Source organism: Bos mutus, chromosome X (genome assembly GCF_027580195.1).
Source record: "Bos mutus isolate GX-2022 chromosome X, NWIPB_WYAK_1.1, whole genome shotgun sequence".
Lineage (NCBI taxonomy): Eukaryota > Metazoa > Chordata > Mammalia > Artiodactyla > Bovidae > Bos > Bos mutus.
Window position 1 is genome coordinate 65,139,173 of NC_091646.1, and position 15,716 is coordinate 65,154,888.

The 15,716-nt window shown below is 38.1% G+C and overlaps 1 protein-coding gene across 1 annotated transcript in view; it reads left to right on the forward strand.

The window, feature by feature from the left end:
* The window catches only part of LOC102280173 (fibronectin type III domain containing protein 3C1-like), a 64,757-nt gene extending 56,603 nt beyond the window's left edge, over positions 1-8,154 (forward strand). Inside the window, exons 25-26 of the mRNA XM_070366587.1 lie at positions 6,458-6,579; positions 7,047-8,154. Of these exons, the coding sequence (XP_070222688.1) occupies positions 6,458-6,579; positions 7,047-7,385 (461 nt within the window). The 3' untranslated portion in view covers positions 7,386-8,154. The remainder of the gene's footprint in view (positions 1-6,457; positions 6,580-7,046) is intronic.
* Positions 8,155-15,716: the final 7,562 nt, after the last annotated feature.

Consider the following 15,716-nt stretch of genomic DNA (forward strand, 5'->3'; position numbering starts at 1 on the left):
TTCTTCTCCCCTTGTTTCTTGATGAGTCTGGCTAATAGTTTGTCAATTTTATTTATCTTCTCAAAGAACGAGCTTTTGGCTTTGTTGATTTTTGCTATGGTCTCTTTTGTTTCTTTTGCATTTATTTTGGCCCTAATTTTTAAGATTTCTTTCCTTCTACTAACCCTGGGATTCATTTCTTCCTTTTCTAGTTGCTTTAGATGTAGAGTTAGGTCATTTATTGACTTTTTTTTGTTTCTGAGGTAAGCCTGTATTGCTATGAACCTTCCCCTTAGCACCGCTTTTACAGTGTTCCATAGTTTGGGGTTGTTGTGTTTTCATTTTCATTCATTTCTATGCCTACTTTGATTTCTTTTTTGATTTCTTCCACCTTGTTTTTTATTCAGAAGCGTGTTGTTTAGCCTCCATAGTTGGAATTTTTAATAGTTTTTTTCCTGTATTTGACATCTAATCTTACTGCATTGTGGTCAGAAAAGATGCTTGGAATGATTTCAATTTTTTTGAATTTACCAGGCTAGATTTATGGCCCAGGATCTGATCTATTCTGGAGAAGGTTCCGTGTGCGCTTGAGAAAAAGGTGAAATACATTGTTTTGGGGTGAAATGTCTTGTGGATATCAATTAGATCTAACTGATCCATTGTGTCATTTGAAGTTTGTGTTTCCTTGTTAATTTTCTGTTTAGTTGATCTATCCATAGATGTGAGTGGGGTATTGAAGTCTCCCACTATTATTGTGTTATTGTTAACTTCCCCTTTCATATTTGTTAGCATTTGCCTTACATATTACAGTGCTCCTATGTTAGGTGCATATATATTTTATAATTGTTGTATCTTCTTCTTGGACTGATCCTTTGATCATTATGTAGTGTCCTTCTTTGTCTCTTTTCACAGCCTTTGTCTTAAAGTCTATTTTATCTGATATGAGTATTGCTACTCCTGCTTTTTTTTTTTTTTTTTTTTGGTCTCCATTTCTGTGAAATGTCTTTTTCCAGCCCCTCACTTTCAGTCTGTATGTGTCCCTTGTTTTGAGGTGGGTCTCCTGTAGACAATATATATAGGTGTCTTGTTTTTGTATCTGTTCAGCCAGTCTTTGTCTTTTGGTTGGGGCATTCAACCCATTTACATTTAAGGTAATTATTGATAAGTATTATCCTATTGCCATTTCCTTTGTTGTTTTGGGTTCAAGTTTATATACCCTTTCTGTGTTTCCTGTCTAGAGAAGATTCTTTTGCATTTGTTGGAGAGCTGGTTTGGTGGGGCTGAATTCTCTCAGCTTTTGCTTGCTGTAAAGCTTTTGATTTCTCCTTCATATTTGAATGAGATCTTTGCTGGGTAAAGTAACTATGTCTTGCCATTCCCTTCTGGCCTGAAGAGTTTCTATTGAAAAATCAGCTGTTATCCTTATGGGAATCCCCTTGTGCGTTATTTGTTGTTTTTCCCTTGCTGCTTTTAATATTTGTTCTTTGTGTTTGATCTTTGTTAATTTGATTAATATGTGTCTTGGGGTGTTTCGCCTTGGGTTTATCCTGTTTGGGGCTCTCTGGGTTTCTTGGCTTGGGTGGCTATTTCCTTCCTCATTTTAGCCAAGTTTTCACCTATTATCTCCTCGAGTATTTTCTCATGGCCTTTCTTGTTGTCTTCTTCTTCTGGGACTCCTATGATTCAAACGTTGGGGAATTTCACATTGTCCCAGATGTCCCTGAGGTTGTCCTCATTTCTTTTAATTCTTTTTTCCTCTCTGCTTCATTTATTTCTACCATCTATCTTCTACCTCACTTATCCTATCTTCTGCCTCCGTTATTCTACTGTTGGTTCCCTCCAAACTGTTTTTGATCTCATTTATTGCATTATTCATTATATATTGACTCTTTTTTATTTCTTCTAGGTCCTTGATAAAACATTTCTTGTATCTTCTCAATCCTTGTCTCCAGGCTATTTATCTGTAACTTCATTCTGATTTCAAGATTTTTGATCATTTTTACTATCATTATTCTGAATTCTTTTTCAGGTGGACTCCCTATCTCCTCCTCTTTTGTTTGTTTTGGTGGACATTTATCATGTTCCTTTGCCTGCTGGGTATTTCTCTGCCTTTTCATCTTGTTTAGATTGCTGTGTTTGGGGTGGCCTTTCTGTATTCTAGCAGTTTCTGGTTCCTCTTTATTGTGGAGGTTCCTCCCTGTGGGTGGGGTTGGATGAGTGGTTTGTCAATGTTTCCTGGTTAGGGAAGCTTGCATCGGTGTTCTGGTGGGTGGAACTGGATTTCTTCTCCTTGGAGTGCAATGAAGTGTCCAGTAGTGAGTTTTGAGATGTCTATGGTTTTGGTGTGACTTTGGGCAGCCTGTATATTGAAACTCAGGAGTATGTTCCTGCATTGCTGGAGAATTTGCGTGGTGTGTCTTTCTCTGGAACTTGTTGGCTCTTGGGTGGTGCTTGCTTTCAGCATAGGTATGGAGGCTTTTGGATGATCCCTTATCAATTAATGTTCCCTGGCGTCAGGAGTTCTCTGGTGTTCTCAGGTTTGGGGCTTAAGCCTCCTGCCCCTAGTTTGCAGTCTTCTTATTACAGTAGCCTCAAGACTTCTCCATCCATACAGCACTGATGATAAAACTTCTAGGTTAATGGTGAAAAGATTCTCCACAGTGAGGGACACCCAGAGAGGTTCACAGAGTTACATGAAGAAGAGAAGAGGGAGGAGGGATATAGAGGTGACCAGGAGGAGAAGATGGGGAATCAAAAGGGGAGAGAGCAATCTAGCTATCTCCTCCCTATCTCAGTAAACAATTCCCTATGTGCTCTCCACAGTCTGGAACCCTCAGAGAGGTTCATGGAGTTACATAGAGAAGAGAAGAGGGAGGAAGGAGATAGAGGTGAGCAGGAGGAGAAGAAGGGGGTGATCAAAAGGAGAGAGATAGATCTAGGCAGTACTCTGTTCCCTAAGTGTTCTCCACAGCCCGTAACACACACAGAGATTGACAGAGTTGGGTAGAGAAGAGAAGGGGAAGGGAGGAGATAGAGGTGGCCTGGGGGAGAATAAAGAGAGTCAAAAGGGGAAGAGAGTAATCAAGCCAGTAATCACACTCCTAAAAATGGCTACTGAAGGTTGGATTCTTAAATGTACAAAATTGATAACAAATACCATAAAGCAAAGATTAAAAATCTAGAGTAGAGGTTAGAGTCTCAAAAATAACAATATTTTAAAAAATTACAAAAAGTATAAGAAATATATATGAAGTTTGCTTTAAAGATAGGGATTTTCTTTTTTACAGGGTAATCAGATCAGATCAGTCGCTCAGTCGTGTCTGACTCTTTGCGACCCCATGAATCACAGCACGCCAGGCCTCCCTGTCCATCACCAACTCCTAGAGTTCACTCAGACTCATGTCCATCGAGTCAGTGATGCAATCCAGCCATCTTATCCTCTGTCGTCCCCTTCTCCTCTTGCCCCCAATCCTTCCCAGCATTAGAGTCTTTTCCAATGAGTCAATTCTTTGCATGAGGTGGCCAAAGTACTAGAGTTTCAGCTTTAGCATCATTCCTTCCAAAGAAATCCCAAGGCTGATCTCCTTCAGAATGGACTGGTTGGATCTCCTTGCAGTCCAAGGGACTCTCAAGAGTCTTCTCCAACAGAACAGTTCAAAAGCATCAATTCTTCAACACTCAGCCTTCATCACAGTCCAACGCTCACATCCATACATGACCACAGGAAAAACCATAGCCTTGACTAGACGAACCTTTGTTGGCAAAGTAATGTCTCTGCTTTGCAATATGCTATCTAGGTTGGTCATAACTTTCCTTCCAAAGAGTAAGCGTCTTTTAATTTCATGGCTGCAGTCATCATCTACAGTGATTTTGGAGCCCAGAAAAAATAAAGTTTGACACTGTTTCCACTGTTTCCCCATCTATTTCCCATAAAGTGATGGGACCAGATGCCATGATCTTTGTTTTCTGAATGTTGAGCTTTAAGCCAACTTTTTCACTCTCCTCTTTCACTTTCATCAAGAGGCTTTTTAGTTCCTCTTCACTTTCTACCATAAGGGTGGTGTCATCTGCATATCTGAAGTTATTGATATTTCTCCCGGCAATCTTGATTCCAGCTTGTGTTTCTTCCAGCCCAGCGTTTATCATGATGTACTCTGCATATAAGTTAAATAAACAGGGTGACAATATACAGCCTAGACGTACTCCTTTTCCTATTTGGAACCAGTCTGTTGTTCCATGTCCAGTTCTAACTGTTGCTTCCTGACCTGCATACAAATTTCTCAAGAGGCAGATCAGGTGGTCTGGCATCCCCATCTCTTTCAGAATTTTCCACAGTTTATTGTGATCCACACAGTCAAAGGCTTTGGCATAGTCAATAAAGCAGAAATATATGTTTTTTCTGGAACTCTCTTGCTTTTTCCATGATCCAGCAGATGTTGGCAATTTGATCTCTGGTTCCTCTGCCTTTTCTAAAACCAGCTTGAACATAAGGAAGTTCACGGTTCACATATTGCTGAAGCCTGGCTTGGAGAATTTTGAGCATTACTTTACTAGCGTGTGAGATGAGTGCAATTGTGTGGTAGTTTGAGCATTCTTTGGCATTGCCTTTCTTTGGGATTGGAATGAAAACTGACCTTTTCCGGTTCTGTGGCCACTGCTGAGTTTTCCAAATTTGCTGGCATATTGAGTGCAGCACTTTCACAGCATCATCTTTCAGGATTTGAAATAGCTCAACTGGAATTCCATCACCTCCAGGACTAGCTTTGTTCGTAGTGATGCTTTCTAAGGCCCACTTGACTTCACATTCCAGGATGTCTGGCTCTAGGTCAGTGATCACACCATTGTGATTATCTGGGTCATGAAGATCTTTTTTGTACAGTTCTTCTGTGTATTCTTGCCATCTCTTCTTAATATCTTCTGCTTCTGTTAGGTCCATACCATTTCTGTCCTTTATCAAGCCCATCTTTGCATGAAATGTTCCTTTGGTATCTCTGATTTTCTTGAAGAGATCTCTAGTCTTTCCCATTCTGTTGTTTTCCTCTATTTCTTTGCATTGATCACTGAAGAAGGCTTTCTTATCTCTTCTTGCTATTCTTTGGAACTCGGCATTCAGATGTTTATATCTTTCCTTTTCTCCTTTGCTTTTCGCTTCTCTTCTTTTCACAGCTATTTGTCAGGCCTCCCCAGACAGCCATTTTGGTTTTTTGCATTTCTTTTCCATGGGGATGGTCTTGATCCCTGTCTCCTGTACAATGTCATGAACCTCATTCCATAGTTCATCAGGCATTCTATCCATCAGATCTAGGCCCTTAAATCTATTTCTCACTTCCACTCTATAATCATAAGGGATTTGATTTAGGTCATACCTGAATGGTCTAGTAGTTTTCCCTACTTTCTTCAATTTAAGTCTGAATTTGGCAATAAGGAGTTCATGATCTGAGCCACAGTCAGTTCTTGGTCTTGTTTTTGTTGACTGTATAGAGCTTCTCCATCTTTGGCTGCAAAGAATATAATCAGTCTGATTTTGGTGTTGATCATCTGGTGATGTCCATGTGTAGAGTCTTCTCTTGTGTTGTTGGAAGAGGGTGTTTGCTATGACCAGTGCATTTTCTTGGCAAAACTCTATTAGTCTTTGCCCTGCTTCATTCCGTATCCCAAGGCCAAATTTGCCTGTTACTCCAGGTGTTTGTTAACTTCCTACTTTTGCATTCCAGTCCCCTATAATGAAAAGGACATCTTTTTTGGGTGTTAGTTCTAAAAGGTCTTGTAGGTCTTCATAGAACCGTTCAACTTCAGCTTCTTCAGCATTACTGGTTGAGGCATAGCCTTGGATCACTATGACATTGAATGGTTTGCCTTGGAAACAAACAGAGATCATTCTGTCGTTTTTGAGATTGCATCCAAGTACTGCATTTCAGACTCTTCTGTTGACCATGATGGCTACTCCATTTCTTCTAAGGGATTCCTGCCCACAATAGTAGATATAATGGTCATCTGAGTTAAATTCACCCATTCCAGTCCATTTTAGTTTGCTGATTCCTAGCTTCTCTTCTTTTCTCAGCTATTTGTAAGGCCTCCTCAGACAACCTTTTTGCCTTTTTGCCTTTCTTTTTCTTGGGGATGGTCTTGATCACTTTCTCCTGTACAATGTTACGAACTTCCGTCCATAGTTCTTCAAGGCACTCTATCAGATCTAATCCCTTAAATCTGTTTGTCACTTCCAAAGTTGTAAAAGATATTACTAGAAAATAAAATATTTTTATTAATTGACAATTTTAAGTGCTTAAAGATTTTATTACAAGCATTAAGATGCTGGTGATACAGCAAAAGTCTTTACAATAAGAACTAAAAATATATATCACTTAATCTTACATGGGTTACCTTTTACTGACCATATAAAACTGTATGAGAGATTTCAATGTTTTCAAGACCACCTGGGCAAAGTGGAACCATCTAAGCTGAAATTCTCTTTTTCTAGCACCTAAATTGCACCACTTGAATAACAATACTTGTGAGGTCAAATGGGAATCTTTGGAGCCAATAAATGGAGATTCCATAGTTTACAGTCTTCAGGTCATCAGTGGAAGTGGAACTGACCTGGTAAATTCTTATAAATTTTGTCTTTGTAATTTATAGTTTTACATCCTGCTGGGGACTGAGCTCTTGTCAAAGAGTACAATATTCTTTTATGATGTTGAAAGTAACTAAATCTTATCCAAAAATCCTATCTGGTCCTAAATATTTATGTACATAATACTTGGGAACAATTTGTTTATGTATTTAACTTAATATTATTGGATGTAGTTATTTTTAGATTCCACTGACCACATGCCAAGCCATTTCAAACCAAATGGAATTTAATGTTTAACAGTTAACAGTCTTTGTTATCTGTTATATTGAAGAAAATTACACCTAAATAGTACTGGGATCTCAAGATATTAGAGACTGTAACAGTAAACTTTTATTTTGTTGTGAACATATTCATGCAATGTTTCCTGTTGTCAAAAACCTTTTTTTTTTTTTTTTGTAAGAAAATACAATTTTAATTTTGACTCTTTTTCATTTAGATTTACAAAGGACCGAACACATCATTCTCCTTTTCCAACTTTCTCACAAATTCACATTACCACTTCAAAGTCTGCGCTGGACGTCAATGTCAGAATTCTGCTGGGATACAAGAGCTCTGGGGACAATGTAGCCCAAGTGCTCTTTTCTCAACCTATAAGCAACAGCCGGGGCCTGGTAAAGATGTTAGAGGAAGGCAGGGAAGCAGCCCTAGTGAAGGGAAACATGAAAAACCCAAGATAGAGATGAGTGATGATACCTTTGTTCTGATCCTTGTAATAGGATTTGCACTAATTGCCATTCAATGTGCTGCTATGATTCAGTACCTCCTTATCAACTAATCTATTTTTACACATTTTCAACTTTTTTAGGAAGTTCTAAAACAAATTACATCAAATATAGAAATTGCTAGATGCATCTCAGTTCTTAAAAGTAAATTTTATTGGGTAGAAATCCTTATGAACTTTTATCTGACATCAAAAGAACTGCCTTCAAGAAATTCATTTTAATTAAAAAAAAAAAAAAATTCATTGTGAGAGTAGAAGAGTTTTTTTAGAAAATAAGTATATTTTAAATTTGAGAATTTTAGCAACACTCCACTATTATGTAAAATGACCTAAAACCTCTCTTGAAAACTATTCCCTGTCTTAATTTTTCAAATGAATATTTTGCAAAGTTTTAAGAGTTATGAGAGGATAAAAGCATTTCCAAATTTTATACAGAACAAAATGGTAAAAATCAATTCTACATGTCAACTTACATTCATATGAAATAATAAAAAGTATCTACCAACTTTATGTACTGTACTGTAATTTTTTCAAGGTAACATACTCAGCTGTTTGGCTTGTGCTCTGATAATTACTTTGATAGTGGGAAAGTACTAATTTACAGCACTTTGGGAGTGGAAGTAGGGAAGTAGGAAGCCATTTTATACCATTCTAAGCTCTTTCAAATACACTCAGTGCCGATTATTCTGTAACTGGAATAATTAAACATGATACATATGATTATTCATATTTTACATGGAATATTTAAATGATTTATTCTCAAAATTGATGCATTCATATTTATTTCTAGTTACAAATGAAGCATCTCTCTCTATTCTCACAATCTTTCAGGAGCTGTTTTGGCCATCTTGCAAAGGAGATGTCACCCTCTCTAAAGAATATTTCTTCAGTTCAGTTCAGTTCAGTTGCTCAGTTGTGTCCGACTCTTTGCGACCCCATGAATCGCAGCACGCCAGGCCTCCCTGTCCATCACCAACTCCCAGAGTTCATTCAGACTCACGTCCATCGAGTCAGTGATGCCATCCAGCCATCTCATCCTCTGTCGTCCTCTTCTCCTCCTGCCCCCAATCCCTCCCAGCATCAGAGTCTTTTCCAATGAGTCAACTCTTCGCATGAGGTGGCCAAAGTACTAGAGTTTCAGCTTTAGCATCATTCCTTCCAAAGAAATCCCAGGGCTGATCTCCTTCAGAATGGACTGGTTGGATCTCCTTGCAGTCCAAGGGACTCTCAAGAGTCTTCTCCAATACCACAGTTCAAAAGCATCAATTCTTCAGAACTCAGCCTTCTTCACAGTCCAACTCTCACATCCATACATGACCACAGGAAAAACCACAGCCTTGACTAGACGGACCTTTGTTGGCAAAGTAATGTCTCTGCTTTTCAATATGCTATCTAGGTTGGTCATAACTTTCCTTCCAAGGAGTAAGCATCTTTTAATTTCATGGCTGCAGTCACCATCTGCAGTGATTTTGGAGCCCAGAAAAATAAAGTCTGACACTGTTTCCACTGTTTCCCCATCTATTTCCCATGAAGTGATGGGACCGGATGCCATGATCTTCGAATATTTCTTACCTTTATTGAAAATGTTTAAATATTATCTCTATTTCAGTTTGCTCTTTGTGTTTCAAAAATGAAAATCATAAGTTGGTCCATTTTCACATGGGCTAATTTTGGCATACCCAATGAAATTGCACTGATATGTGGTGTGTTACAGAAAATTTATTTAGGTGGTTGCTGTTCAATTTAGAGCTTGATGTATTGTTTAAATATGAAAAACATAAAACAGTTTTCTTCAAAAGTAAATTGTGATACCATATTAATCCACATTCTAAACGAATATTACCTTCATATTTTAACATTAAAGAATACTAAAATGAAATTTTTAATGTAATAACTTGTTATATACACCACGAAATAATATTTTAAAGCCTATTTTAAAAAATATATCTTATCAGTCTTTCTTTGCCTATAAGCAAACATTTCCTTAAAATTTACCTAGTGGAAAATAATTTAAAGGTGTATTTAAAATCTTACCTATATAGTAATTTGCTTTTAATGGAAAATGGAAAATTCTCTCAATTTAAAATACCTTGTGAGATTGATAATTAAACTGAATACACTTTAATCTGCTAAAAGTAAATGTTTTGCAGCTTTTATATTTCATATACCTACATTCATCAAACTAATGTAGAACCTAAAATTTACACTTATTAAAGTATTACTATCATAGGAAACATTTTTAAATACCAATAAAAATAACAAAATTATTCCCCTGCTATTTTTGAAACGGGACTTGTACAAGTTTATTTGGAATAATTATCCCCTTGATATTACATATTTATCTCCTCCCAAAGAAACTAGAAAAATTACAACCAGTTTAAGATGTCTTTTTTTTAATTTATTTTTAATTGAAGGATAATTGCTTTACAATATTCTGTTGGTTTCTGCCATATATCAACATCAATCAGCCATAGGTATACATATGTCCCCTCCCTCTTGAACCTCCCTCCCACCTCCCACCCACCTGACCCATCAAGGTTGTCACAGAGCACCGGACTTGGGCTCCTTGCGTCATACAGCAAAATCCCACTGGATATCTAATTTTACATGTCGTAATGTATATTGTTCAATGCTACTCTCTCAAGTCTTCCCACCCTCTCCTTCCCACCTTGTGTCCACAACTCTATTCTCTTTGTCTGCATCTCCATTGCTGCCCTTCATATAGATTCATCAGTATCATCTTTCTAGATTCCATATATATCTAGATGTCTTTAACTGGCTGTTACAACATTGTTTTATAAATCTTGTTTCTGACTTTTTTCTAATTCTAGGGCATTGTATATTCTGAATATCAGAAGAATAAGGTTTTAGTCTCATCTCTGCTACTAACAAATTTTATGACCTAAAGAAAACCCACAAAAATAAACTCAAATGGATTAAAGACTTAAATGTAAAGCCAGAAACTATAAAACTCTTAGAGGAAAACATAGGCAGAACACTCTTTAACATAAATTGCAGCAAGATCCTCTTTAACCTACCTCCTAAAGTAATGGAAATAAAAACAAAAATAAACAAATGAGAACTAATTAAATTTAAAAGCTTTTGTACAGCAAAGGAAACTATAAACAAGGTGAAAAGACAATACTCAGAATAGGATAAAATATTTGGAAATAAAGCAACTGACAATGGATTAATCTGCAAAATACACAAGTAGCTCATGCAGCTTAATATAAAAAAAGAACAACTTAATAAAAAAGAGGGCAGAAGACCTAAACAGATATTTCTCCAAAGAAGACATGCTGATGGCTAATAAACACGTGAAAAGATGCTCGGCATCACTCATTATTAGAGAAACACAAATAAAAACTACAATGAGGTATCACCTCACACAGGTCAGAATGACCATCATCAAAATATCTACAAACAATAAATGCTGGAGAGGATGTGGAGAAAAGGGAACCCTCTTACATTGTTGGTGGGAATGTAAATTGATAAAACCACTATGGAGATTCCTTTAAAAACTAGGATATTGATGTATGGCAGAAACCAACACAATATTGTAAAGCAATTTTCCTCCAATTTAAAAAAATAAATAAAAATAGCAGTAAAGCTACCATATGACCAGCAATCCCACTCCTTGGCATACACCCTGAGAAAACCATAATTCAAAAAGACACATACATCCCAATGTGTCTTTTTGACACACTCTAATACTTTGGCCACCTGATGCAAAGAACTGACTCCTTGGAAAAGACCCTGATGCTGGGAAAGATTGAAGGCAGGAGGAGAAGGGGACAACAGAGGATGAGATGGTTGGATGGCATCACCAAGTAGATGGACATGAGTTTAAGCAAGCTCCAGGAGTTGGTGATGGACAGAGAAGCCTGGTGTGCTGCAGTCCATGGGGTCACAAAGAGTTGGACATGACTGAGCGACTGAACTGAGTTGATCCCAATGTTCATTGCATCACTATTTACAATAGCCAGGACATGGAAGCAACCTAGATGTCCATCATCAGATGAATGGATAAAGACGTTATGATACATATATACAATGGAGTATTACTCAGCCATAAAAAGGAATGAATTTCAGTCAGTTGAACTGAGGTGGATGAACCTAGAGCCTGTTATAGAGTGAAGTAAGTCAGAAAGAGAAAAACAAATATTGTATATTAATGCATATATATGGAATCGAGAATAATGGTACTGATTAACTTATTTGCATGGCAGGAATAGAATCACAGACATAGAGAATGGACTTGTGGATACAGTGGGGGAAAGAGAGGGTGGGATAAATTGAGAGGGCAGCACTGACATATATACACTACCATGTGTAAAACAGATAACTAGTAAGAAGATTCTGTATAAAACGGGGTTCTCAGCTTGGTACTCTGTGACAACCTAGAGGGGTGGGATGGGGAGTTGGGAGGAAGGCTCAAGAGGGAGGGGATATATGTATACTTATAGCTGATTTGCATTGTTGTATAGCAGAAACCAATATAACATTGTAAAGCAATTATCCTCCAATTAATTTTTTTTTAAAGAATGGAACAACAAGGTCCTACTGTATAGCACAGGGAACTATATTCAATGTCCTCTGATAAACCATAATGGGAAAGAATATGAAAAAGAATGCATATGTATGTGTATAACTAAGTCACTTTGTTGTACAGTGGTAAATAACACAACAATGTAATTCAACTATGTATGCATGCTAAGTCACTTCAGTCATGTCCGACTCTTTGTGATCCAGTGGAACTATAATTGAATTTTTTTAAGTTTTTTGATGTGGGCCATTTTTAAAGTCTTTATTGAATTTGTTACAACACTGTTTCTGTGTTATGTTTTGGTGTTTTGGCCACAAGGCATGTGGTATCTTAGCTCCCTAACCAAGGATCGAACCTGCACCCTCTCCATTGGAAGGCAAAGTCTTAACCACTGGACCACCAGGGCAGTCCCTATAATTGAATTTAAAAAAGGGAAAAAAGAAAACCCTTTCCCTTCTATAGGCATCAATTGTATAAAATATTAATAAATAAAAACTTACAGGTAGATGATCTTTAAAGTTCTTTTCACATCTAAGAGTCTATCCTGATACATCAACTATAATGCTGGTATACTAAACTCAAGCAGATTAAGTCAATAATTCCACATAGAGGTAGACAAATAGCAATTAGGCAGAGTCAAGAAGAACAGTAGCACCTAATAGGTACCATCTTGGGTCCAATTCACTGGAGTCCCTATTCTTTAGGGGACCCCAGATTTGCCTTGCCTATTTTTATCTTCTTCTATACCACTGAAAAACCAAAAATCTCCATAACATTTCAGCTACTTTCTTACCCATGCAGCAAGCCTATAACTGCTTCTTGATTGTCTGCTGCTGCTGCTGCTAAGTCGCTTCAGTCGTGTCCGACTCTTTGCGACCCGATAGGCAGCAGCCCACCAGGCTCCCCCGTCCCTGGGATTCTCCAGGCAAGAACACTGGGGTGGGTTGCCATTTCCTTCTCCAATGCATGAAAGTGAAAAGTGAAAGTGAAGTCGCTCAGTCGTGTCCAACTCTTCACGACCCCATGGACTGCAGCCCATCAGGCTCCTCTGTCCATGGGACTCTCCAGGCAAGAGTACCGGAGTGGGGTGCCATCGCCTTCTCCACTTGATTGTCTAAGAACTGTTTACTGCTCACTACCTGAGAAAATAGAAGTGTGAAGAGATCCCATCAGTGGATGGCTTTCTTCTTAAAGCACATAATTGCCCAAGATGTGAGCAAAGAAAAGCTCATGAAAAGTAGTTCTTGGTAGAAATCAGATGATGTCAACAACCAACTCAAGCATATGTTCATGCCCCTTGGGGGTTCTCACATTTGTCCCACAGATATGCACTGCTTCCCCTTTAATATATGTGCCAAATTTAGATTAAAACCCGCTTTCTGGGTTAACTATAAACAGGCACAACAGATCTTACTAGGGTGATGGAACTGTTCCAAAATTGTATTAAGGTGATAACTGGATAACTTGGTAAGTTTATTAAAAATTACTGAATTGGATGGGGTAGGGATGGATTGAGAGTTCGAGATTAGCTGATGCAAAGTCTCATATATAGAATGGATAAGCAACAAGGTCTTACTGTATAGCACAGGGAACTAGATTCAATATCCTGTGAAAACCCATAATGGAAAAGAATATGAAAAAGAATATATATATATATATATAAATATATAAATATATATAACTGAATCACTTTGATGCACATCAGAAACTAACACGACATTGTAAATCAGCTATACTTCAATAAAATAAACCTTAAAAAACATTGAACTGTATGCTTAAAATGAGTTAATTTTATGTTATGTAAATTACACCTCAAAATGTTATTTACAAACAACCTTGCTATATCACCAGGCTTCCCTGGTGGCTCAGACAGTAAAGAATCTGCCTGCATTGCAGATGACATAATCCTCTACATAGAAAACTCTAAAGATACCACCAGAAAATTACTAGAGCTAATCAATGACTACAGTAAAGTTGCAGGATATAAAATTAATACACAGAAATTTCTTGCATTTCTATATGGCAAAACCACTACAATGTTGTAAAGTAATTAGTCTCAATCAAAATAAATAAATTAAAAATAAATAAATTTAAAAATTTTTAAAAAGCTTTTACTGTGAAGGAAACTAAACAAAGTGAAAAGACAGCCTTCAGAATGGGAGAAAATAATAGCAAACGAAGCAACTGACAAACAATTAATCTCAAAAATATGCAAGCAGCTCCTGCAGCTCAATTTCAGAAAAATAAATGACCCAATCAAAAAATGGGCCAAAGGACTAAACGGACATTTCTCCAAAGAAGACATACAGATGGCTAACAAACACATGAAAAGATGCTCAACATCACTCATTATCAGAGAAATGCAAATCAAAACCACAGTGAGGTACCATCTCACACTGGTCAGAATGGCTGCTATCAAAAAGTCTACAAACAATAAATGCTGGAGAGGGTGTGAAGAAAAGGGAACCCTCTTACACTGTTGGTGGGAATGAAAACTACTACAGCCACTATGGAGAACAGTGTGGAGATTCCTTAAAAAAAATTGGAAATAGAACTGCCATGTGACCCAGCAATCCCACTGCTGGGCATACACACTGAGGAAACCAGAACTGAAAGAGACACAAGTACCCCAATGTTCATCGCAGTACTGTTTACAATAGCCAGGACATGGAAGCAACCCAGATGTCCATCGGCAGATGAATGGATAAGAAAGCTGTGGTACATATACACAGTACGGCAAAACCAATACAATATTGTAAAGCTAAAAAAAATTTTTTTAATTTCAAAAAAATAAAGCCAAAAAAATTAGATATGTTTTCAAAAAATTTAAAAAAAGAATATTATTCATTTATTAAAAAGAATGCATTTGAATCAGTTCTAATGAGGTAGATGAAACTGGAGCCTATTACACAGCACGAAGTAAGTCAGAACAAAAACACACCAATACAGTATATTAACGCATATATGTGGAATTTAGAAAGACAGCAACGACGATCCTATATGTGAGACAGCAAAAGAGACATAGATGTAAATTAAGAACAGACTTTTGGACTCTGTGGGAAAAGGCGAGGGTGGGATGATTTGAAAGAATAGCATTGAAACATGTATATTATCATATATAGAATAATGACCAGTGCAAGTTCAATGCATGAAGCAGGGCACTCAAAACCGGTGCTCTGGGACAGCCCAGATAGATGGGGTGGGGAGGGAGGTGGGAGGGAGGTTCAGGATGGGGGACACGTGCACCCACGGCCGATTGATGTTGATGTATGGTAAAAACCACCACAATGTTGTAATTAGCCTCCAATTAAAATAAATTAATTTTTTAAATAAAAAAAGTAAATGACAGGGCTTTGAGTGTGAGAACAGCTGACCAAATGCCTGCTGGGTGGAGAGCAGGCTATAGGCTAGAGTTGCCAGATTTGGCAAATAGAAATAGGGGACGCTAAAAATTTGTTCGTCGTTGATTCAAATTTAACTGGGTTTTCTGCATTTGACCAGGCAGCCCCACCACAGAGGCAGGTGGAGGCAGGGCGTCTGCAGACATTTCAGGGAGACTTAAGGGGCCAGGGTGGCGGCAGGGGAGGTAAGGAGGGGCCCCAGAAAAGTCAAGGGTGGCCATATTGTGCACTTTTCCGGGGAACAGCTCTGGGAAGGCGAACTTATCCGCTCGTCCAAGCGTTGGGCAAGGGCTCTTCAGGGAAGGCTTCCGCGTCTCTTCAAGCCTCCTGCGCCGTGGATTCCCTGCAAGCCCGCAAGCCCGGCCGCCCTCAGCCTCCGCGGGAGGTGAGGAGGCGAGGGAACGTCCGCCCGCGGAGCAAGGGCCAGCGCGGTAACCC